Source organism: Helicoverpa armigera, chromosome 3 (genome assembly GCF_030705265.1).
Source record: "Helicoverpa armigera isolate CAAS_96S chromosome 3, ASM3070526v1, whole genome shotgun sequence".
In the NCBI taxonomy this organism is placed as follows: Eukaryota; Metazoa; Arthropoda; class Insecta; order Lepidoptera; family Noctuidae; genus Helicoverpa; species Helicoverpa armigera.
Genome location: NC_087122.1, coordinates 12,633,720 through 12,658,283, shown reverse-complemented (window position 1 = coordinate 12,658,283; position 24,564 = coordinate 12,633,720). Strand labels below are relative to the sequence as shown.

Sequence of the window (24,564 nt, the reverse complement as noted above, 5' to 3'; positions counted from 1 at the left end):
GGATTTATTTTCGATGTTTGTTGGTGAATTGGGCAAAAAATTGCGTCAGATTTATACGCACCACATTATAGCCTTGGGATACAGGAATTTTTGCCCCGGAATCAGTACTTTCCAAATTCTGTTATGACCACGAAGCCACAAAATTAAAATAATAATAAAAAAAGGAAATAGTAAGTAAGTTAACATGTACAAATACGTAGAAGTTAAAACTGAATAAGTAAAACTCGCGTAGCCATGCACTAAAACAGCTGGCGTAGCAGGTTGGCTACGAGTGCTACGACGTAGCATTCACCGACCATGACGATTCACATTTCGTGTTTGTGGTATTTACACAGGTTTGTTCTACTCGAAAAGAACGCAATTTTTAATCTGTATTTTAATTTTAGAATGCTCAACAGTTTTGTTTGTTTGAACGTGCTAATCTGAGAAACTACTGGATTTGATTAGAAAAAATATTTTAGTGTTAGGATATTTTATTTTAGATTAGGCTACTATTACGAGAAGTCACGAGATGTGATTGAAAACGCTATCAGAAGCTACTTTTAATAAATATGAGTACACATATTTATTCATAATATTTTATTAACTCAGCAGACTTGAAAAGAATTTGGAACGTCGGAAAAATATTACTTACTATTATTGCATTTTGCATGTAGGAGCTACAATTTTTCACTTTAGAAGATGCCTCGCGTGCATGAGGGCGCATCATGAAAATCCATCTGGATCGTTTACCTGCGTTATATCGTGCATACGAAGCCTCGGCGACGTATGGAAATACGCGGGATTTGTGCACCGTGGCCCGAGTCACTCGTATTATAGAAGCGTTCATGTTTTGAAAAGATATTAAAAAAAGTTTGGTTACGGTTCGTTGTGCGACGTTCAAAATTGGAACTAACTTGAGTTTTAATTTTAAATTTTTCGTCTCTTTTGACTTAGCTCTCTCTTTATGGCATGGCCCTTTTTTGTGCAGTTGACAGTTGCTACAAAGTGGATTTTCCCTTGAAAACTGACAGCTGTCAACTGCACCAAACATTCGGTACCTCAATCCGTACTTGGCTCCATGGAATTATTGGTGTAGGTACGTAGTACTGAATAATATTAGATGCTTGGCTCACTCTTTTGACGTTTTTTACAGTACATAATACAGAATGAATGAAAACTTCGTCCTTATCACCTTGAAATATGTTAAAGAAAATAAATCCGAAATTAAAATATGTATTTCATAACGAGACTGAGATATAAAGCCATCATTATATTTTTTGCTTCTTTTAAGTATCTGCAAATGAAATCTGGCAGTCGTAAAAATGTATACCTTAAATTATTTTAGTCAGCGACTGGATTTAGCGTTATTAATGCATGTAATCTGAATAATACTTCTTTTATGAGACTAACAAAAAGCTTCGTAAATGAAAGACAAGTTAATGCCTAAAACTATTAAAACATTTACAATGAATATATATTTACATTTAATTTCAAAATTATTTTGCTAAATCATACTATTTGACAGCAACCATTATGTTACGCAACAAAGAAATAAAAGACCTTTTAATATTAATATCTATTACTGTTACATTAAAACTTAACGTTCAGGGAAGCGATAAGGCTCGATTGAAATACATTTTTATGAGTACATCAGAGCGAGCCTGATCGCTATAAAGTGGTGATGGCCACAAATCGCAAACGTCCCGGCTTTAGCTTATAAATGTTAGCACGAAGGGCAGCAGGTCATTCACCCTGTTCTTGTTTTGAATTCGCTTTATTTGTCTGTGGTAATTACTGTTTTTACGCAGCCATTTTTATTTTAACCTCTTTTGTATCATGACAAATTAATTAAAATGTGAAGAAGGACGTAGAAAACAGTTGTTTTTCCAATTCAAGAAAACAATATGTTTTAACAAGAGGTAAGTTGAGAAATTTTGTCCAAATTGATAAATATGTAATTTATTGCAATAATTATTGTCTGCGGGAATCAGTATTTTATATTTTCTGGTATAAAAATGTACATTGTATTCTGAACAACGACACTCCATCTTCGCCAAAGCAAAGACACTATCTATGTGCCCAGTCAAGATAGAACGTACACTATTTTCTTTGACCTAATATTTTACTTGTGAAAAACATTTATCTGGGTTCAACGACCTAGGTGTGATTTACGAACAAACAAATAGATCTGTCACGGTTTGTCTATTATTACGCTAGGAATAAAAAAGTGCTCTTTGTATTCGAATAATACCGTCTATAACTAATGTCATTTTTTTACAACTTCATAGTACAATGAATTAAGCAATGACCAAGCGGTTTCACTACAAAAAATAAGAAAAAACTCTTTAAGTAGCAAACCTAATTTCTGTAAAAGCCACTTACCTACGTTTTTCTATTTTCATCGTAACTTTTTTTGGCACACAAAGCGTTCGGCGTGAGCACAGATCTCACCGAATGCCTTAACAGTTTGCTTTCAAAATGTTAATCTTACTAAAGGCGTGGTTGAACGTCGATTTTTATCAATTTTCATCGGCGATCTTAGTCATATTTATGAGCGAGGCAGGGTTGAAAAACGAGCATTCTCCTCAAAGAATATTAAACAGGCCGTGTTGAACGTAATGCCCTCTACAAATATAGATTTTGGGCATTTTAAAAGGTTCTGTTTAAATAGATAATATTCGGTACGGACTGCCAACTATTCGATGGAAACGTAACGAGTTTTAAGCTTTGAAGATTATTCTAGAAAGGCTGAATTGAGAGTATCTTGTATATTAACCATTTTATAACTGTCAGGTTTATTTATGTGAATGAAGTAAAGTAAAATGAAAGAACTAGCTATAGCTAAGATTCCAGGCTACTTAAATAAAGTTTCAAATAAGCTCTAGTTTTATGTCGCTGTGAAGCGTTTTATTTGCCACTCGATTCTTAATGACTCTTCTTTGTTTACTTACAGATCAGTCATTATTATGTTATTTTTAAAATATATATGTTGAGGCAATGAACAAACAATGCATACATAAACGGATAGTTTAACATAGTTCTAACATTTCTCCACCTTTACGCTATTCCTGACTGATGACTGCCTGTCTTCCAAGTTAATCTTCAGGGAAAAATAAACTCGCGACATACAAGTGTTAAAGTCGCTATTTTATGCTTAGTTTTCCTTGTTCATTTCGCTCATTTATTATTACGATATTTTTATGGTTAAGCGGTTTATTTAATTCTCGTCGGTCTAAGGGTGCTGCATTAACAAAACCGTGTTCAGAAGTAATGTTTAATTTTTCGACCCTTTGCGCTATAAAATTGATGGTTTAATATATTTTATTACGGTAATCATACTGTGTTTACTGCCCCTAAACCTTTAAGGCGTATTCGGTATAGATTTTCACTTTCTTAAGCCTCATACTGTGAGCTCCATACGTTACCATACATCAAAGTTGAATGAGATTTAACGAATTGTTAATGAATAGTCTATCTTGCGGCGCGCTCCTCTTAAATATTTTATTGGCACGTAGGGATGTGCCCTAAACGCTCCAAGGGCGCATAAAGATTGGGCGCGAGTCGCCGGAGCGTCACCCGCCCGGGCTGCACCGACCTTGGGCCCTTGCCCTACTTAGCGCCCTTCACTTTTATCGCCCCTATGATTTTCAGGGTGTGCCGTATCTTATATTTGTAAAACGTTTAGATGGCGCTTACTTTGAAGTGATTATTTTATTGTCGATATGATAATAAAGGCTTTTCCCCGAGGTAGGGCTCAGGCCGGCGCCGCGCGCACCTGTCCTGGCGGCTGCGCAGCGCGGCGCGGGGGCGGCGGCGCGCCCAGTCCCGCGCCGGGCGCCGCTCGGGCCGGCCGCACGTTGTCCCAGGCCGCATGAGCGCGCCGGCGTGCTAGCGCAGCGTGCGCGGGTGTGGTATGCCCGCGCGTCGCCGCTATGGCCCCTCTGTTGGCGGCCTTGGCGCTGCTGGCTTTGCTGCCCGGTGAGTGTCGCCTCGTGACCGACGCAACAGGCGTCCGCCGCGCCCCCGCGTTTGTTTACCCCTGTGGGGATCGATTGGCGTGATGGTGAGAGCTGAGGTGTTGTGTGTGATACATGCCATGAGCTGAGCCCGGACCGTGGCCGCGGAGGAGCCGCGCCTCGGAGCGCTCCGGACGATCAGGTTCTAGAGTCGGTCAGGTAATCGGTATCTGCGAGAAAATTCCCAATTTGGGGAACATTCGATGGTCTGTTCTATGTTTATAAAGTTGTGGCACGTGTTGTGTCAAGTTTCCATTCGGCAAGTCAGTCGGGTCTGTATACGAGGTAATAAAACGTAAAAATTGAGGTTTTACGAGGGAATCTGTCCGTAGTTACCGTGATGGTAATGATTTGGTTACCGCGGCTCGCAGCCGAGGTGCCAACTTTATGGTTCTCGTCTGAAAATGTGAGGTCTTTCGTTTTTCTCGTCAGGAATTCGCCTCCGAAAATGTTTTTTTATGGACAAGGTGAACGTGTTTTATGTTCCGAGATTTTTCCGTTCTTTGTGAAGGTTATTCCTTTGTATAGCGAGATACGACCAAAAAGGTATAATGTACTTGCTATCCTATACTATTTCACCTTCCCTGCCATCTTTTCTGTATGTCGACTTTCGCAAGAACAAAGAGTAATCCGAAAAGCTACCACTCATATCCATTTAAACTACGCACATGAAAACCTAAGGTAAAAATCAGGGCGCTTCTAAAGTTAATTAAGTCCTAAAAAGCAGGAGTCGCCCCAGAGGCAGGTATCGCGATGAATAAATTCATGAGCACTTGGGAAGTCTCCCGGGAGTACAGTCCCTGTTGACTTGCCAACAGGTTACAATCTCTCGTCTCTTTCGCCCCTGTTACAGTTAACATCTTACTACATTATCTTACGAACGTAGTTTCCAAAATTAGGGACTGACGAAGCTAAAATTTAGATCGTTACAGATTACTGGACCTATATTCTGAACGCTCAGAAATTTTGTAGTCAGAGATTTTTTCTGGGTGGAAAGATAAAGGGGTCTATATGTGTTCCTAAAAACATTTTGTAGGAGCGAAAAACGCTCATAGATTTGAATTTCAAAGTTAGAGCTGCCGGAGTAACGTTTACATTGGACAAACAGACTATCTATTGATGAGATGAGCTCGTATCGAGTTCAAAGCTTCGCCGAGTACTCGCCTATGAGAAGTATAATAGGGTCAGTATGTTACGGAAAGGGTTTACGGGTTACATTTTCCTTTCGACTTTGCGAAGCTACTGACTGTACACGGATTTCGCACTACCATTGTCTCCATGGGTAATATAAAGTAGGTTATCGATCCTATGTACCTTGCACAGCATTACCTTGCGAGGGTATTCTAGGTGAAGTCTTTACTTAGGTCAAATGCTGTGGAAATGCAATAGATGCCTGGCTAGAAACGGTAGGAAGGAACGTATCGACCAAGTAGGTATCATGTAAGGTATATAATCTAGAAAAGACTTGATAGGTATATACTCGTTACAATTCATAAGTCAATGCAGGCAGGGAGACGCCTTTGTTATAGGAAAAACGGTTTTCAATCTAGTTCCATTCTAAAGCTCTCAATAAATCAGTAACTTATTCTTGTTTATCCACCAACCTAGATTCTCCACAATATACTCGTAATGAAGATCAAATTCTATGAAAACGAAAGAATGGTGCTCATTTTTTCCGATAAAATATGCACACAACGTACACCCGTGAAACTGGCGCCCGACGGACAGAAAGGGTATACTACGTTATCTCCACAAAGATAAGCATATTTTATACTTTGGCAACATTTGCCTCCATACCTTTTTCATCTAATTTTTCATTTTCATTTTGAGTTCCCGCTTGATTACACAAACAAGATGATAAAAGATTAAAATTCGTGAATTTGATGAAGCTCGGAGATAAATCTAAAGTAATAATTAGTGATTCTTTGTTTCATCAAAGTGAGGAAGGACGGAGGATGAAGGTTATTACAGATAAGGAAAAAGAAAAGACATTGGCAGTAAAGCTTGATAGCAATAAAAAACATGGTTAGATGTAGGTTAAACGGCATGAAATTAAGGCGTTTTTTGTTAAAGATTTGGTCTCCCTTGAGACATCGGTTAGGATAATGTGATTTGGGTTCAGGTAAATGGTACAGGTTTGTTAAGGCACATAATTGATCGTGTACCTATATTATTTCAGTCAGTAAATTAGCTATACGGTTAGTGTTTCTAAGCTGGTACACACAGGTATTCTCATAGTTCAATTGACTAAGATCTGGAGCCGTCAAACTATTGTTCTACAGTCCTTGAATTGGCAGTCTATGCCCTTGCTGCTAGCCTATTGATTTCACGTATGATTCTCCTTAGAATTCAATGAGAATTTGCTTCTATTATAACCAAAATCGATTGTTATCGCAATACTGTGATAGACATTCGACATGTAGGTAAATATAGGTTACCTTTACTAACTTTATTTGCTAAGAAAGTGGGAGAATATTCTAAGTATTTGACATGTTTTCTGGCTCCGGGAATATGATGACATCTTAAGATGACCCAGATGTCAGTGCTGAAAAGAAACAGAGCTTTACAGGACCAATAATACTGTCTGTTTATACTATTAGAAATTGAACTTGTAAGACATATACGTAACATTCTCTGGATAAATAACAATGCAATGTTTCTAAGGATTGTATAAGTCAAAGTCAAATCATTTTATTAGAACGTCAAAAGTATAGATAAGTTTGATTCAAGTTGCCCATTCTAAAAGTAGCTTCCTATGGAGAAGGACGGGCAAGAAACTCCTTGGTATAAAAACCTCAATATGTGATGATAGGCATTTAATTAAACAAAGAAAATAAAAACCTCATTTAGCTAAACGATTGCCGCTTAAACTATCTACCTAATTGCTTACGGTCGCCTTTAATAGTTCGGAAAGTTTTTCTGAACGAAGAAATCTGTTTGCCTGTCTGTTTGAGCGAAAATTAAGATCTCAAGTTTTAATTTGTTTCGTCTTATCTTTGGATCGACATGGCTATTCTCGCAATTCGGGGAGATTATTAATAAATACTGCTAAGTAGGTAGGGTTACATAAATTTAAGCGCGTCTTTCAAGTGGTCTGTAGCTTTTACGCTCATTTCTTTTTAGCCACATTATACGCAAAAACGTTGTAAAAAACTGGAATTGCCGATAAAATTAAAAGCCATAAGCTTTTTGGCTTGCATTCAGTGCAACATGTGGCAATATCAGTTGACGCCATTACAATCACAAGCCGTGTTCGCGAACATTCTGTAAAGCGACGCCATATTTATGTTATAATATTTTTCAGCAATGCAAACATTTTCTTTGTATCTTCGGCGTAATATTGGTGCCAGTAACATGATTTAAATTTGACATTATTCGTTAATTTATTACGTTATTGTGACTTGCAAATTTTGTACTATAAATTACACCATTCAAAATTATAGTTGCGTTAATGTGGTCTATTTTGTTAACCACACAGTCTATTTATTGAAGCAGGTTTTATATCCAAGTAAACCATATTGAAAACATAAGTCTGAAATGTCTAGAACGTGTCTATTTTACTTAGCTCTGTGAGAACGAATGAAAAGGAGATTTACAACGGGTACTGCAATACAGTGTGTGTCGATCTATCATTCTAGTGCCTATACGGTCGCACGAATGAAAAAAGAAAAAAGGCTGTGAAAGTTCTTGAATTACGGTTTGCAGTATGTAATAAGTGGTGGTTAATTCATTCGGAAATGGGGAGATTAGATTTAAATACATCGTTTTGTCTTTGTTATAATATGTGTATACGTTATTCATTTTCATTTCACTCATCTTCACTCTTCATTTTTATTGAACCCCGTTAAATCATTAATTAAACTGTGTTTTAATAATTTAAACTATGTTTAACCACTTCACCCAAAAAGTTTACTCGTCACAATACTTTATATACCTAATTGGCTTGAAAAACAAAAGACCACAAAAAAACGCCATTCCAATCTCGTGACATTTCACTCTTCCATAATTTCGAACATAGAACTCATGACTTGTCAGCCAGTCCTCTAAACAACGTCTTTCGCTGCGTCAGCCGCTGTATCTTACTTCAAACAGTGCTTACTCCAAGCCCAAGATTTACAGTCTAGCACAGTTCAGTGTGTCGATCTATCATTTTCATGCCATTACCGTCGCGAGCTCGGCAGTTCGCGAGCTCACTGGTTCGTCGCTGTTTCTGAACGTTTCGCTGACGTCCCGTCATTTATCCCGATAATGCTGTATTGGTTTAGTTGGTTAGAAAAGTTCGGTTCAGGAAAGTGTGTCGCGATTTATGATTGGCTGTTTTTGAAGCTAGAGGTAGGCTTTGTGACGAAGGAGTTTGTAGTGCGTGTAAGTAATGATGTTGGCTGGTAGAAATGTCTATGACATAAGTCATAAGTAAACTTAGTACGTCCGCTATATTGTAACAAAAACTTCTTGGCAAATAAAACCAATTGAAGTAGTAGATATAGTTAAGGTATTGAAAGAGAGATATATTTTTTCTTTTACTCGATATCTTGTTACAACGATTGAGAACGATGGATCATGTGTATATTTTTTCTGCCATAACCAGTATCTTAATTACCACTGAAAAACTGTTTACGAGTCTCAAAGCGCTTTGCCAACTATATCGTACCTTTGCTTCCACAAATTAACAGGCAAAATAACAATTTTGTGTACGTCAGTTGATTTATTCCCAGTGTTTTTGTGTTCAGTCTGTGGGCCACAGTTAATTGGTATTGACACAGATTTATGTTTTCTGTTTTGTTAAGCATTTTCCGCGAATGTTGCCAGTTTCAAATTGCCCGATTGTGCGGCCTGAGTTCGACAGTTGGGAAATGAATGAGTCATTGTATCTTTGCTTAGGTAGCTTTTTTTTGACGGTGAAAACATGTTTTTGTTACGTGAAATATCAATTATTTTAGTAGGAACGAATGAAAGAAATTCAAACTTACAAGACGTAAGTTCTCTACGCTTCTCTACGCTATAGCCATATTTCTATGACAACTTTTCCTCATTCAGTAATTTATTTAATGACGAAATATCAGCTAAAAGATACTTAAGCTTTACCTGAAGAGTAAATATTGACCCTTTCCTTTGAAACACCTTAAAAACTCCGCCATTCAAAACCCTTCAATTTGACGCACAAAGAGCAGAATCCCTTAATTACCCAAACAAGTAATTACCATATTTATTATGAAAATTTACCCCTGGTATTAAGGCTATTCGGTGGTAGAATCACATTTTTGCAATATGGCAACCCTGTGGGTTGAGCAGTTGGCGTAATATATTGCTAAGTCTGTATAATATGTTTAATGTGTTCGCCATTACGAAGGCTGTATATTCTGAGTTGGGTAAATGATTTTAATTATCATCATTTTCTTTCTCCTATCGTGTTAATTTGTTTGTATTTAGGAACGTGCTGATTATTAGAAGATTAAGAATTGACAGACTTATATTGCTTTATATAGAAAGCACTTCTTCTTCCCAGCAAAAACACATAGGAAGTGGTGAAGGGCGGGCGTTTTGGGGGGCTGTCTTTTGTAAATTTGACGTTCGAAAAGTGCTGATTTTCAGCCTACTTTGAATAAATGACTTTTGATTTAGCAGTCCATATCAGCTCTAGATCATAAAATAATAGGACGAATTTTCTCCAAAACTCTCTTACTTTTATGTTTTAAACAGTTTCCATTAGTTTGTCCATATTCAACCAGTCCAATCCTATACAAATGCAAACGCTTTATAAACCCAAGTACTACATTATAACACCTTTTAATACTCAGCCAACTTATGTACAATACTGCAAATCCTAGTTTCTAACTAGAGAAGTTTCCTAGTACCGCTCAAATTAATGCGAGGGTCCGCTAATCTATAATACATGTATTCGGTATTGGTTTATTGAAACCTGGTGAATAACTAACTGTAACGAGCCTCTTGTGGTTAAATGTTACGTTACTATATAACAATGTACTAAGTATTTACGTTATTAGCTGTTCGATTTTTTTTGCTTTTCCACCTTTTGACGTATCTCTAAAAGAAATTGAGACACCACCTTATTACAAAACGTTGTTCATTTCAATTCATGTAAAATGGTTTTAAGATGTAATAGGTAACTACTTGACTAGTAGGTACTCCTTATTTTTTTACAGGATAGTTATTTGTTCTGTTATATGGCAAAGTATCTTAGCGAAATAAATAAATAAAAAAACAAATGAAGCGGAATACTTGACTTGACAATGTTCTTAAACTTAAAATTATATGCTGACAACACTTAAAATCAATGGTAGGTTTTCCATATTTTTTATATATTTTTGTACATGATAAACTAATTCCATTTCAAACTCCCTCGAGATTCTATAAAGAATAGTTCTAAACGATATTTCTCACCATTTTAAAGTGCAATGCAGTTGAAACAGTGTTAGAATTTGTCATTTCTCCACAGCATTTGAGCAAAGCCCTCGGCTTGTATCATGTGACAAGTACACCATATTTCTCGCTCATACGCTCGATGAAAAGCGAGTCTAGTGAAAATTGCGAAAATGTTTAACGTGTTATAGTGAGTGATATGAGTAGTTACACGTTCAGAAAACAGATTTGATGATTTTCGAAATACCAATTAAGTGGCTATATGCTGGATTACATTAGGCTAGTGCTGTTTGCACATGTTTCCTTTATGTTTCAGTTTTGTTTAAATACATCTTTACTCACGTTATTAGATAAACGTATTTAGTCAGTTATAGCCATGCCATTAAAAAGCGTTTTCTTTACTGTCAAAGGAACAACTTTTATTATAAAATCACAGATTTAATCAGATGCATGTACATTTAAAAACGTTCACAATCATAAATACTCTTATTTTTTTTTAGTTAATATCTTTATTGATGTGTGATTCCTGCTATATTTCTCCCAAAAAAAATTTCAACCTATGTAAAATGTTAAAGCGACTTTAGTTTCCAATAGTACTCTAGTCTAAATGGCTATTAGTAGTTGGTAACCGCGGCGGTTCCTTTTGATGTACGGAGCTTTAACTTTCTTCGAGGATAGTTTGTAGTTCTGGATTATCATGTCCTGTTATAACTGTAATTGTTATTTCATCTTCAGAGATAAAGTAAAGAAAAAGAAACTTGAGTAAAAGGCTTCTTAGTTTCTGTGACGTGGTCTCTAAATGGTAATCTTGGTATTGCTGATCTATGATAATATCATGATCATGGTGAACTTTTACATAATTTATACTATTAGATGATGTGTTAATATCATTTATACTATTGAATGCTATGTTCTTCTAGATGATATTGACATCTTCTTTCGTACCTTGACTTACCTATTTGTTCAATTTACTTAGTATAAGAAGCGCCGCTCATATAAAAAATTACCAAATCCATCCATAATGAATGGAATCAGAACTAAAAAATACACTTTCAGATTCAGACTTTAATTCAGCAAATACGAAAATCGGCTTATGGCCGCTGGATATTTAAATACGAACAAACAAATAACCTTGGGGGCTATCTGAACTCAAAGAGTGGTCATTTGGGAGCGGATGAAATCGCGGCTCGTTGGATTGTGAACAGCTGACTGTCGGCTGCCAACTGCCAAGTAAGAACCTGAGGGGTTGTGCATCACGTGACGTGGTCAGACACATGTTTTTGAAGAGGTGTTGGGTCCTGGGATGTTTTGAAGGCGCTAGTGATTCTTGCCTTCTAAATTGGTCCTCAGAATTTGCAAATTATTTCCAACACATCAAATGGTTTTGAATGGATCTAGATGTATATTCAAATGCCTGAGTTACCTAATAAGTGGGTTTTATTTGTGCAAGGACCTTGTGAAGGAAAGTATTATCGCCAACGGCTAAACTTATTTGAACCGGTAAATAGCATTGCTGTTTCGATTTGACGGGTATGTGTGCCAGTGTTATTATTTGCACATAAGATATGTTTTCATGTTTTTCTTCTCTTATTTTATGAAAATCGTACATGACGAGTCATCGTCGTCTCAGAATATAATAATAATTTCTCACAATGTGTTCTATTGTATGGTTGAGATTTTTTATTTTGTTTGTACAAGCAATAATCGGATTGCGAACATGAGATGGCGAAAAATATGTTTTGTTGTTATTTCCGCAAACAGAATTTTCCTTTGAACTCGTTTCATGAGAAAATGTTTATCCCTTATTCCGGTTTCCTTTACAATCATAAACACTATTGTACTGCGGGAGTAAGCTACTGAGCACAGTTCAGGACTTGATCAAATGCTCATGTATCGATCCAGCTAGTCGGATTAAATTGTCGACTTAGCGGGGATCACCTCTAACGCTCACTCCGATATTGGCACCATTCACTCGAACCAAACTAGAGTATGTATCGAACCATATCGATACCGCCACTGAGCGTGTCACGAAAAACGTTCAAGAATTTTCGATAGTTTTTATTTACTTTTCGTTTGGCTCCGCACATGGAAAATGGATGTCAGAGCGTTTGTTGTGTGATCCGCTACGCTGTTATAAAAACAGTTTTTAGGACGTGGAAATTGAATAAAATATTTATTTAAAATTCACAAAAACTGGACAAATAAAAACACTCGAATAAATTATGAACAGCGAAGCGTACGAATCAATTAATGAATATAAAACAGAGGAAAGTTGCGGAATTATTTTCCGCTTCATTCTCTTTTACGATGTTTACGCGCACAAGCTTCAACCTTGTTTTGATTTAAAACTACATCCTCGTGTTACAGCGCACATACAGTAGAAGTAGCCAGCACTAGTGTAATGTGAAGTAAAAGTTGGCGCGGTAGCCGCACTCCATTATATAAAAACATTCGCATAAAGGACGTTCCTTTTTCCAAATTAAGTCCCACACGACCATAAACAACCGCCAATTAGTCGATTTAGTTTTAAAATTCGTGTTCCACGATACAAGTTTTCGGCAACGTACCAGAGGCCTTTGGCAGCGTCCGAGGTTTCGTGGTGTGAGTGGGTGTGAGAATTTCAATTAGCGCGGATTCACTTTTCACCGAGACTCGCGCCAAAATACGGGCTTTGCCACATTTCGCAATTAAGCCTGGTTTACAATACGACAAGTGTGTCCTTCCCATGTGAATTGGATGGATAGTTCTATCGCACGTACACAAAAAAGTAATCAAAAAGGTTGCAAAAGCGGTCCTATATTTTTAAAGGCTCCAGCTCTTCTCTTATGCTTATTAAAAATTAAGTCAGAGATAACCGTGGTACGAAAATATTCTATACTCCTCAAGACGTTCCACGCTCAAGAACGGAATTATGCATGAGTTGTTCTTCTAGCACGGGCGCATGACGCTCTGAGCTAATAATGCTCGTCAGTTTTCAGCCATTACCCACAAAAGTTTCCTCTCATGTGGAAATGCTTAACCGACTACCGAATTGTCGGCTTCGCCTTGTAATTGTTGTGCCGTTTTGTTCAACAATTGTTTCGTGAAACGGTCACTAGACCGTGGTTTTGTTTCAAATGTTGGCCGTTGTTTAAATTTTAATTGATATTTACGGTAAATTAAGACGCTTGTTCAAGTAATGTGCTTTGAATTAATTTGTGGGGAGAACGTTTTAATTTGACGCTTTGTCCGACTGGCTTAGTTTGGGACGTGACGTTACTGTTTTATTAATTAACGTGACAGTAAACCTACTGAACATTGTTATTTTTGTGAAGAAAATAGAATTACTTTTTGGACGTTTTGATTGGCGTCTAAGTAGTCAAATAAATAAAGGTTCTTTTTTGTTTATTTTCTGAAATAGTCACACCAAATATGAGTCTGGAACACAATTGGTGCGATATAACACAAGTGTGTATAGAATGTGTCGTGCATAATGCAGGGCGTATGTCCTTGCGCCGCAGACTGCTCGGGGCATAAAGGGCGGCTCTCAGAGACCGACCATTGTTACCATAACAACCGACACTGGGACTCGCACACTATTTATTTAGAAACGTATGACTGTAGGACTTTACAAAATTGAAGCTTAGAATTGCCGTTAGGAGCCCAAAAGATATATTCTTGAAACAGTAGGATTTTCATTGGGCAAAGACTTTCCAGTCATTATTAGAGACCAAATTATGATTGGTGAATAACTCGGTGGTGGGAAAGCAGATATACAATAAGACATCTTCACTTTCATGCTCATTTTACAAACTATCTTATAACCGCTTATACACAGCAATTACAAAAGAAAATACACACTAAAACTGCAGTTCTAGCAAGGAAATGCAAACTACATGTTGTCTGTCAGCTAAACAACTGGTGTGCTTAGTAACTGAGCTTCCGTCGAGTTTTGTACAACGCTCAGCTTGTTCTCACTCGAGACAAATTCCTTGCTTATCTGTGGATCGTGTTCACTACAACTAATTGTGTTGCTCTTGTTGCTTCGTCTTGATGGACGGCTGTTGGTCTGTTGCTCTGTTGCTGCAGTGTATGAGCTAGACTGCTAGTGTTTTGTTTTGGTAGAACAAGGAAAGCTTTTGTTTTTGAACAAAATATAACGTAATGAAGACTCGTTTGTCTTGGGTTAGAAAGTGAAGTATCTGGAATAACATTGTTTCGTTAAAAATATCGGTATTTTTCTTTCTAATTTAGCACTAAAGGAACCATTGACAGGGGCAGATTTTCAAAATACGTGCTTCATGGTTCATTTAAGATTGGTGTTATAGTGTCAGCCAGTATATAATAATGTGACGATCATACATGTCTGTCTATGTCCCTCAGTCGGCCATCTTGTTTTTATCATTTGAATCGTGCTATATACGTACTGAGTGAAAGACAATATTCTATCGCACATTTTCTCTTGCTTTACGCTATAACCTAAATACAAAATACAGACAAGAATTTTCTATAACCACATGAGGCTGTTGTTAATAATATCTGCGCCCAAATATAGAAGTTTGGTCAAGCAGATGATAGTACCCACGCAGGTGCCTGTCATATTCGCTCGAAAAAACTGCTAAATATACACGCTACAATATTCGGGACATACTCCTGAAACGAGATATGATGAGTAATTTCGTAATAGAATGAGAAATAAGAGATAATTTGGCGTAGGTAATAATGGTCTTGTTAATGTAATTTTGTTTGGTAAGGAACGAATTCTTTCGTTACATGAATTGAACATGTTAAGACGTATTCATTTAATAGTGATATTATTATAAAAATACATAACTGAACTTAGAAGTATTAGGTAATAGATACTTGAGTTTAAAAAACTGTTATGATAATTGGATACAGATTTAAGTCTAAAATAAATATGTACTCTCTTATCTTAGCCCACGTATCTATCTATTTTTTCGTTCTGATTTACATGCAGAAGCTAGAATTCCAAAGAACCTAAAATAACGCATAAACTTGGCAAGGATGCGGAAAAACTAACCATCCCAAGTGCTAAATCATAGAATTTATGTTCTGACTTGTGATAAACCGTTCAGAAATCTTATTAGGAGGCCGCAACATAAGTATTACTTTTTTATGTTAATACCATCGTTTTACCAAACTTAAATAGAATATTTCTTAACATAAATCACTAGGAATCTATTAGCAACAGTCCGATACACAAACTTTATTGGTGTTATGGAAATTAAATAAGTATGTATATCGGACTTTATGGGGAGGAAAATGGCGCGCTCATTTTGTTTGAAAGAAAGAAAGAAAGAAAGAAAACTTATTTATTGACACAAACCATACATACACATAGAAAAAACAAAAAAAAAAAACAAAATTAAAGAAGAAAAGGTTGCGTCAAATAGGTCCAGTTCAGCATTACGCCAGACAGCTAGTGTCTGACGCTGGTTTTCAACTGGACCTATGCGGAGTTGCGGATGTCCATCGGTATGAACTGATTTATGCTCTATAGAAAAAAAAATAAAATAAAACTACTAAACTATGTACTATTTAAAAAACAAAAAAAAGAAACGTAAATCATAATCAGAAGGATTAGTCACAAAAATTAAATAAAAATAAAAAGTGGAGGTAAACGTAAATAAATTCATACCGTGACTAATCGCAATCCTGAGGAAGCATCGCTCAGTGACGATTTTATTTCACACAGATGAAATGTTACAGTGTGCACACATTCAAAGAGCCGTAACTGGTTGCAACATCTGTTATCATTGCTCAGCGTGCCACCGTTCATTGCCGACATATAGTAATGAAGAACACAAACAAGCAATTATTTATTATTATTTTTTATTTATTATTAATTATTTATTAATTAATTATTATTAGTTTATGGTTTAACGTCAGTTTTGAAAGTAGAACGAGGGGACTTTTGGTGATTTTAATTTATTTTCCTTTGTGTAATTATTTTTTAATCGCACAAAGGATGTTAGAATGCTAGGAAAATCATAAGAATTAAATATAACATACAAACCATTGTAGTTTTAGCTAAATAATAGATAGAAGAAACTCTGCTATGTTTTGCAGACAGACACAAATGGCGACACTAATTTCGTGGCTGTTTGTACTAAAATTACCTAGAGAGATACCCGCAATAAATGTCAGACACACTGACATAAAACATTAGTGTGCTTATATTATTATGTTAATGGAAATGTGTGAATTCCACTTCCAGACCAAAACACTTTGAAAACACGAAAATTGTGCTTTATCTAAACATGCTAGGTTATCTTATGTTACGTTATATTGCGATAATTTGTCCGTTTGTTTGTCCCGAGTGAAAAAACTGATGGTATCCGGACAATTTAGCCTATATCAATCAAGAGCAATGTAACATTGTAAAGGTGAAAAACAATGAAGTCAGTTCACTAGTATTTGAGTCTATTTGTTACATACAAAAAGAAAATCCAAATCTTTAATCTAAAGTAGACAAAAAATATGTAACTAGTTTATTCCTATATTGGTTTAGTACTTCAAAATTACGCATTTTCCAAAAAAGCAAAACTACTCAATATAACTAATCCTACTAGTACTTTAAGAGTACTCCAATACCGCTTCTTGGAAACCAAAAATATAAGGTAAAACAGAGAGCTGGTTCCATGAATATTTCAAAGGAACTGTATTTTTGAAAGGCCCGTATTAGGGCACTAGCTATTTATTTACTTTAGTATAGAAAAGAGGCTCTCTGCGGAGTCCGTACAATCGCCTTATGACCCTTATTCGGTCGGCATATAGAATGTTATCTGATGTTTGAACGTATATAAGTTTACTTGTACATATACATATGTATTTGTAAGACTTTTTTCTCCAGTTCAATGTTTCAGTTGTAAATTACTGGCAATCATGTGAGTGCTTTTTTTCTTACTTATATACCTTTTTGTTTTTAGTTCCTAAGAGTGTAGGTGTAAGTCATTGTACCTGGTTAGCTCTAACTCTTGTCAAAAATTTGCCCGCATTGTGTGAATGAATAGGCAATCAGTTTCCGAAATAGCTGCCTGAATTGATTTTATATTTTTCTTAATAGTTCCCTACATATAAACTTACAAATCTCTCAAAAACATATACGTATCTATAACTTAAACACACAAAATAAAGGCGCAAATTACCCGCAATGAAATCGCACAGTTAATGAACCAAAACTCACACATCCACAGATAAAGCTAATTATATCCCGCTAATTATATCTTAGGAAAGTCGTTAATATCTGATAAGAGATGTTGTCACTAATTAGGGCTCCCTCAATGGAAGGGGCGGGAACGAACGAATGAACCTTCCATAGATAATAGTGAAAAGATTTTATACCTATGCCTGTATTTTATTTCCTTCATTCAATAGGTAAGGTCGTATTCAGATTCATTCATTCATTAATGTCTGTTGGATTATCCATTAATGGAATTAGGTTCGGTTTAAAGGTTTTAAGCTCTGAAAGAAGTTTGTAAACTTGAATTAGGATATCCACTGGCTCTTGGCGAGAAGCAATTTTAACTTAAATACCTATATACCTATATAGTCTATGTTCGTAATAAGTCGTTTTTTTGTAATGTTCTAGATTTTAACCGTAGTTTCATTGGCGATATCACGAGAGAACTATGTATGTAATTCTTGCACACTGATAAAAAGAAGTCTAAGCTATTTTGATATAAAGCTATAACTATAATTACCTACCAAGTTTCTTCAAAACAAACCGGTAGTCTAGCATGAAAGAGTAACAAACATATACCTATACATGCATCCATACAGACTGTCACCCAAAGAATTAAAACCTTTCTTTTTCATCATCAATCACAAAGAAGCCCCAAATAAAATAAAAATTCAAGTGCGATAATAAAATAAATCGCCCAACCATATTTCTCTCAATAACCGAGTACCACAGGTGCTATGAAAAACAAAGACAAATCACCTTTATTATAAGAAAAAAGGTTCTAAGGAGAATATTGGTTCTTAACCTATGAGCAATCATATTCTATACCAATCAATCAATGCTAATGGGTTTGTGAGCAAAAAAACATGTATCATATTTATTAGTAAGAACTCTCCTTTATTTGTTTTCTAGTGATTGGTTTATTTCGATGAGAGAAATGATTATGTCTAACGTCTTATAATGCAACGAACAAAGCTTTTTTTGAAGGGTTTAGTGAAAAGTCTTTATTAAAGTTTGGCATACTTATATTAGATGACAATAATTGTTACAAATTAAGGACTTTCAACGTTTGTTCGTACTTTAATACATTTTATTAATTGTTACACAGTTCCGTTAAAATTAATTTCTGTAAAGTTACTTTTTGACTATTTCTACGAGTGAACCTGCGTATTTCATGGTAAAGCACTTACAACTATAGTAACAGTAAAAGAAAGTTACAATTTCTTAAACTTCAAAACATTACATGTAAATCAAAAAAGTTTTGTCCAAAAACTTGTCTTTAAAAGCAACATGGTATTTGGCATAAAGCCATAAGACCAACCACAGAAGTTTAAGTAGTTAACAACAATAATAGGATTTTAAAACTAAAACTTTACAGCATTGTCTATGGACCTAGTCATGTAGACTTTATAGTCTGTGTCTGTACCTACAAATTCACGACACAAAATAAAAAGTTTTTATGAAAAATTTTCCGCCATCGCTTTTAGTACATTGTGTTTTTAGAAAACAGATTTTTATCTGTATAAAACTTTTTGAATGGCGCATATGATGTTATAATATTTTAACTTTGTGGCAGTTTTTTAATAATTCTAAATAATTTTGGGTAGTATTTAAACCTTTTTATGACGACAGGCTTACTGCGGTTAGTAAATGAGATGTTTTGTATTGATTGGCGCAATTTAAAGTTACATAAAAATATGTGTTACTGAGCGTTTATATACTCCCTTTCGTTACAGACGATGCAAAGCAATATGCTTTTCATTCAGTATCAGAAAGCTTTAAAGCTCTTGCGATAATTGGCACAGTTCTAGGAAACAGAATATGAGAAAATGACTAGTTCATATTTCTCAAAGGCTTTCCATTTTGAAAGCATGACACTTCAATTTGTAGCCATGAATAAAGAGAAATCGATTTTGTATACTTCATCAAGTGCAATACCTATTTCCAAAATATCTTTAAATTATTTCGTTCTTCTTGTCGCGAATTCGATTAATTTTCATGTTACTACAATTATAATGACTTTTTAGTTAAATAGTCACTCAAATGACTAAGAAAATTACTGACTGACGCCACTATCTATGGGCGCCAATTCCAAAGTTTTAAACTCCACAGAGTATAAACCAGTTTGTGTTCACAGATTATTATGATTAGTTCTACTAATGTGACCTCATTTGTAAACTCGGAACAGCGGTTTACGCCTCGGGCCGTGAGATAGAAGTAATCAAGTTTGCTCAATGATACGAGTTATGCTTATTATGTTTGGCTTGTAAGAAAATAGGTGAGACGTAGACGAAGATTGAATAGTTTCTAATGAGTTTATTGAAGTTAGTTTGCGAGGCTTTGCTAATGATTAAGCAAATTATGCTATACTTCCAAAGACTTGTGGGATTGGTATTTATTGCTTTCGGTGTGAGTAAATATGTAGTTCGGATTAGTAATTGGAATAGTAATTAAGGTAATGAGGTTATATTGGTACACTATTTTGAGCCGGTAAGTTAAATGATGCCTATGATTATTGCATTCTTGCATTCTTGCATTTCCGTGCTATTCTTAATTTACGTAAATGATATCATTAAAATAACTATACATAAGTGCATATTATTTGCTGATGATATATCTATAATAGTGACGTCCAACAAAACATGTCATACTGTGAAAGACCATGAGGTTGAAATTAATAATACAATAGACTCATTACTATCTTGGCTAAATATAAACTGCTTGAAAATAAACTTAGAGAAATCTGTCTTCATTCAATTTAACCAATGTAACAATTACAAAAATAACATCAATCTTAACATACCTAGCATCAAAGAAGTTACACATACGCGATTCTTAGGCGTTATAATAGATAACAATATAAACTGGAAAGAACACGTAGATAATCTAAGTACCAAAATCAATAAATTTGTATACGCTTTAAAAATAGTGAAACGTGTAACAAACATCAAAACGGCAATCATGTCTTATCATGCTTATGTTGAATCATTGCTGCGCTATGGACTTATCGTGTGGGGTAATAGCACCGACATGAATCGTGCATTTATTGCACAAAAAAATTGCATAAGATCAATCTGGGGGATGCAACTTGACGACTCATGTCGACCAGTATTTAAAAAGCTTGGTTTGTTACCACTGCCATCACTTTATATCTATGAAATTTGTATGTTTGTAACAAAAAACAAAAAATTGTTTAAGTCAGCAAATGAGGTTTTACAGCGGAGCAGACGTGATCCATACACGCTAGTTCTTGATGACCTACCTAGACTCACAAAGTATAATAAAAACTGCCTTGCAATGTGTGTACGTATTTATAATAAAATTCCCAGGCGTCTAAAATTATTAAATGTAAGAGCTCTGAAGGCACAACTACATGAATGGCTAGTCAAATGTAGCTTTTATAGTGTTAATGAATTTCTTGAAAGAAATTTTGATCTCAGATAGGTTATTTATATGATAGAGTTAGTTTTAAGTTTGAAATTTTTGCATGCTATAACATAGCTAAACATGCTTGTACCTTTATATGTTATGTAACACCAAAAATACCATGTTTAAAAAGCAAATAAATGATTTATTATTATTATTATTAAATGTAAGTTGTGTATTTAGTAGACTTTTTATTACATCATTTCGACGCTGTTTCTTTAATGACAGATTTCACGCACTTAAGTCACATTATAACGTGAAAACATTTAACAAACAAGGACCAGATTTCACGGACCGTTAATAAAATAACATTCATAACACCATGATTAATATTTAACAAATAAAATAAAAAACAAACAGTTTTTCACTTAGTTTTCATTAGCAAAGTATGTTGGGGCCGCGTACAGCAGAAAACATGATTGCAATGCATAAGTTATAATAGCCAGCCTGCCTTTGAGCATTCTCGTTTCCCCTAGCTAACTTCCACCATGCATATCTTTATGGTGGACTGATAAATATTAACGCGGCAAAAGAATGTAAAAAAAATGCGTTTAAACCATGCGAATAACTTACAGTCGCTTCTGTGTAACCGTGAAGTGGTAGCGACTACATGAATTATGCATTTATATCGAGGGGTAGTAAATAAATATGAAACTTGAAATTGGCTAATCTCACGTGTAATTAGAAAAAAAAAAACTATTATGTACTATCTATACGAATATTATAAAGCTGAAGAATCTGTTTGCTTGCACAAGCTAATCTCTTTAACTACTACTGGCGCAATTTGAACAATTCAGACGGGATGCGGATGCAATCGCTGGTAGAAGCTAGTTGATCATATATTACGTCTATTATTGTATGTTTTATCTATTAGAAGTGAGATCAGCACTGTCATCTCAAGTTTTTAATTCAAACCTTAAAGCTAAAACAGACTTTCATTCTCAAGATTTTTCAGTCCCAAATTAAAGCGACTACATTTACAACACTTGCAACCTGAGAAATATTCCAAGGGTTTTACAATTTTTATTATTTCCTGGGAATTTTTATAAGTTTTTCTGTTTTACGAGTATTGAAAATAAAATAAAATACTTACATAGTCATTGTTTCGTGGAGATCGCGTCGGGGTTCACCGAGGCGGCCATGATACCTTGCAGGGAAGTTTTCCTTTTCCTTCAATGAGTTGCACGGTACAATGATGATGGAGATTTTTCCCCTTTTACTATATTTTTTGTCCAACAAAGGTTCGATTTGGATCGTTATTTTGTTCTTGGTTGTGATTTTTGTGAGTTGATTGAACCTTTTATTTTTTGTTCATAGTTTTTGTGGTGGCTATGTTGTTCTCCACAGTTAAAAATATTTCAATTAATGGAATTATCAGTATTCCAGTTGATTCAATTCAATTAAATGTATTTATTTGTGAGCATAGGTTTACAGAAAGGTCTTAAAATTAAACATGTCAGAGCTCTATGTTCTACCAAGTTCAGTCCTTAAAGTTGCCACGTGTAAACATTTAAATAAATTGCCAGATTCATTTTTAAAACGCTTGCCCTCCTTTCAAGCACAGGCTTACACGTGTGACACTCGACCCACACATTTCAAGTACAAACAATTTTCACATAAACAATAACAATGGCTAAATTTCATAATAAATTAGTACACGACATAGGTAACCGTGTTGGTACAGTGAAGGCCAGCTTCTAAATTAATTAAAGTGCGAATTAGAACCTCGTTCATAAGTACGGGAGATGGGGAAATTAGGTTAATATGTCGTTTAGATATTTTATATTAAGAGGGGAACTGCTTTTGAATTTATGGCCTTTATGGGGGCAATAAAGGGGGTTCGCTGTGATAACGATCGATAAAGGGTCAAAGTAAAATGCGTTGTAGCTCAAACTGAATATGGTTGAAAATAGTTGCAGCAATATTGTTTAAAAAAAGAATTGAATCAATTCGGTGAACAAAATTTGATTTTCGCAAAATAATCAAAAATAGTTTGTTAGATAAAGCTATCGCTTTTTATATAACGTGTAGTTTTTGCGAGGATATTGAATATTTTAAAATAGAATCCCCTATCGGGCATCCATCTTCGACTATAAAACCTTTTGTAGGAATTTTATAGGTCCTCCGGCCTGATGGAACTATACATACGAGCAGATAGTGTGTATCGAACTACAAGTACATATATGTTATTTTATCTTCGCTATTGAACAATAGATGTAAGAAAATACATATTGATCGTTTTTAAGATGTGTCTGATATTGTCATAGCTGTCCTTTCCAATTGCATTAAACATATTTATTATACATGCTAATGTTAAATGGTTATCCGTTACTTAGTTGATTTTCAAAATTCTGATAGTTAGCCAAGTTCTAATTTCCCGACATTAAAACGAAGTGACCGCAAAACTTGCGTCCGTAATTCAAAAAGGCAGTTTGCTTAGAAAAAAAATACACATACTTACATAACACATAGCCAAGTGTAAGTAAAGTGTTCGTTAGCTTAGTTTCAAAGTAAAGGAGTTTCTACTGGTTTAAGTTAAAACTGCTCTGATTAGTGTTGACTAGGGCCTGGTTATTAGGTCATAGGGGTGCGGCCATTGTGAGAGGAGAATACGTGTGTAGGTACGCAGGTACATTGTTTGTGTGAAAGTTACGCATGTGTGTGTCGTGGTGTTTTGATATAAAGGGAGTTTAATAATGATGCAATGTTATTTTAGTTTACATATTCTGGTAGTATCATTCGATTAAGGTTACTCGACGGAATTTCTTCACAAAAAGAAGCCGATAGCTTTCTTCGATATATTATGGGCTATTTAACAATGACAGAATTTACAAATCCACCTACTGTTTGAGATTTACATATTAAAAATATTTACATATAAGCAAAAAGTATAGTTATAATGAATACAATGTCTATCTCTTTGTCTGTAGACTGACTGTCTTAAATATTATCCATCGCGCTTCCCTCCACTACAAGTTGTTAAATTATTCGGACACCCATTTTTGGTATCAAGATTATAATAACAAATTAAAACAAAAAGGAACGACAAAGTGAATTGTTAATCTTGAACTTAACTTGGCATTCGGACTAAAGAGTGAGTGAATGAATGGTTCTCTCGGGACCGAATGAGTGAAGCCACTAAGTTTAATATTCCGTCGGCACTCGGTTTTTGTAACTTTTGTTTCAATAAAATTGGTCCCAGTTTTTTGGGTGAAACGTTTTGTGTATTCATCAAGCCTTAGTTTTCTGAAATTGTTTTCTTTTGCACGAGTGTAGGCCGTTTAGTTAGACAATAGTTCCAATTTTCCACACTGCTGAAGCCGGTTTAGTTTTCGATTGACTTCTAATATTTTTGTTACATACAACTAGATATTTTCTTAACATTGAAACTGTTTTATCGTGGTATAATTCACATTGGCATTTTCAGAATGAGTTATCCTAACACAAAGAAAACTAACATCTAGATACGGCAAGTTTCACAAACAAACCGCCCATGTTGATGACGATGCGTATTTTTTATTACCTTTGTCTAATGCAGGATAAAGGAGTCAAGCATAAAATTGTTTTGACCTTTTC

At 35.2% G+C, this 24,564-nt stretch overlaps 1 protein-coding gene across 3 annotated transcripts in view; it reads left to right on the top strand.

The window, feature by feature from the left end:
- The first annotated feature begins 3,804 nt into the window (after positions 1–3,804).
- The window catches only part of LOC110383026 (neuronal acetylcholine receptor subunit alpha-7), a 90,592-nt gene continuing 69,832 nt past the window's right edge, over positions 3,805–24,564 (top strand). For all 3 annotated transcript variants that reach the window (XM_064043698.1, XM_064043700.1, XM_064043699.1), the window contains exon 1: positions 3,805–3,960. In XM_064043698.1, coding sequence (XP_063899768.1) covers positions 3,915–3,960 — 46 coding nt within the window. In that variant the 5' untranslated portion in view covers positions 3,805–3,914. The remainder of the gene's footprint in view (positions 3,961–24,564) is intronic.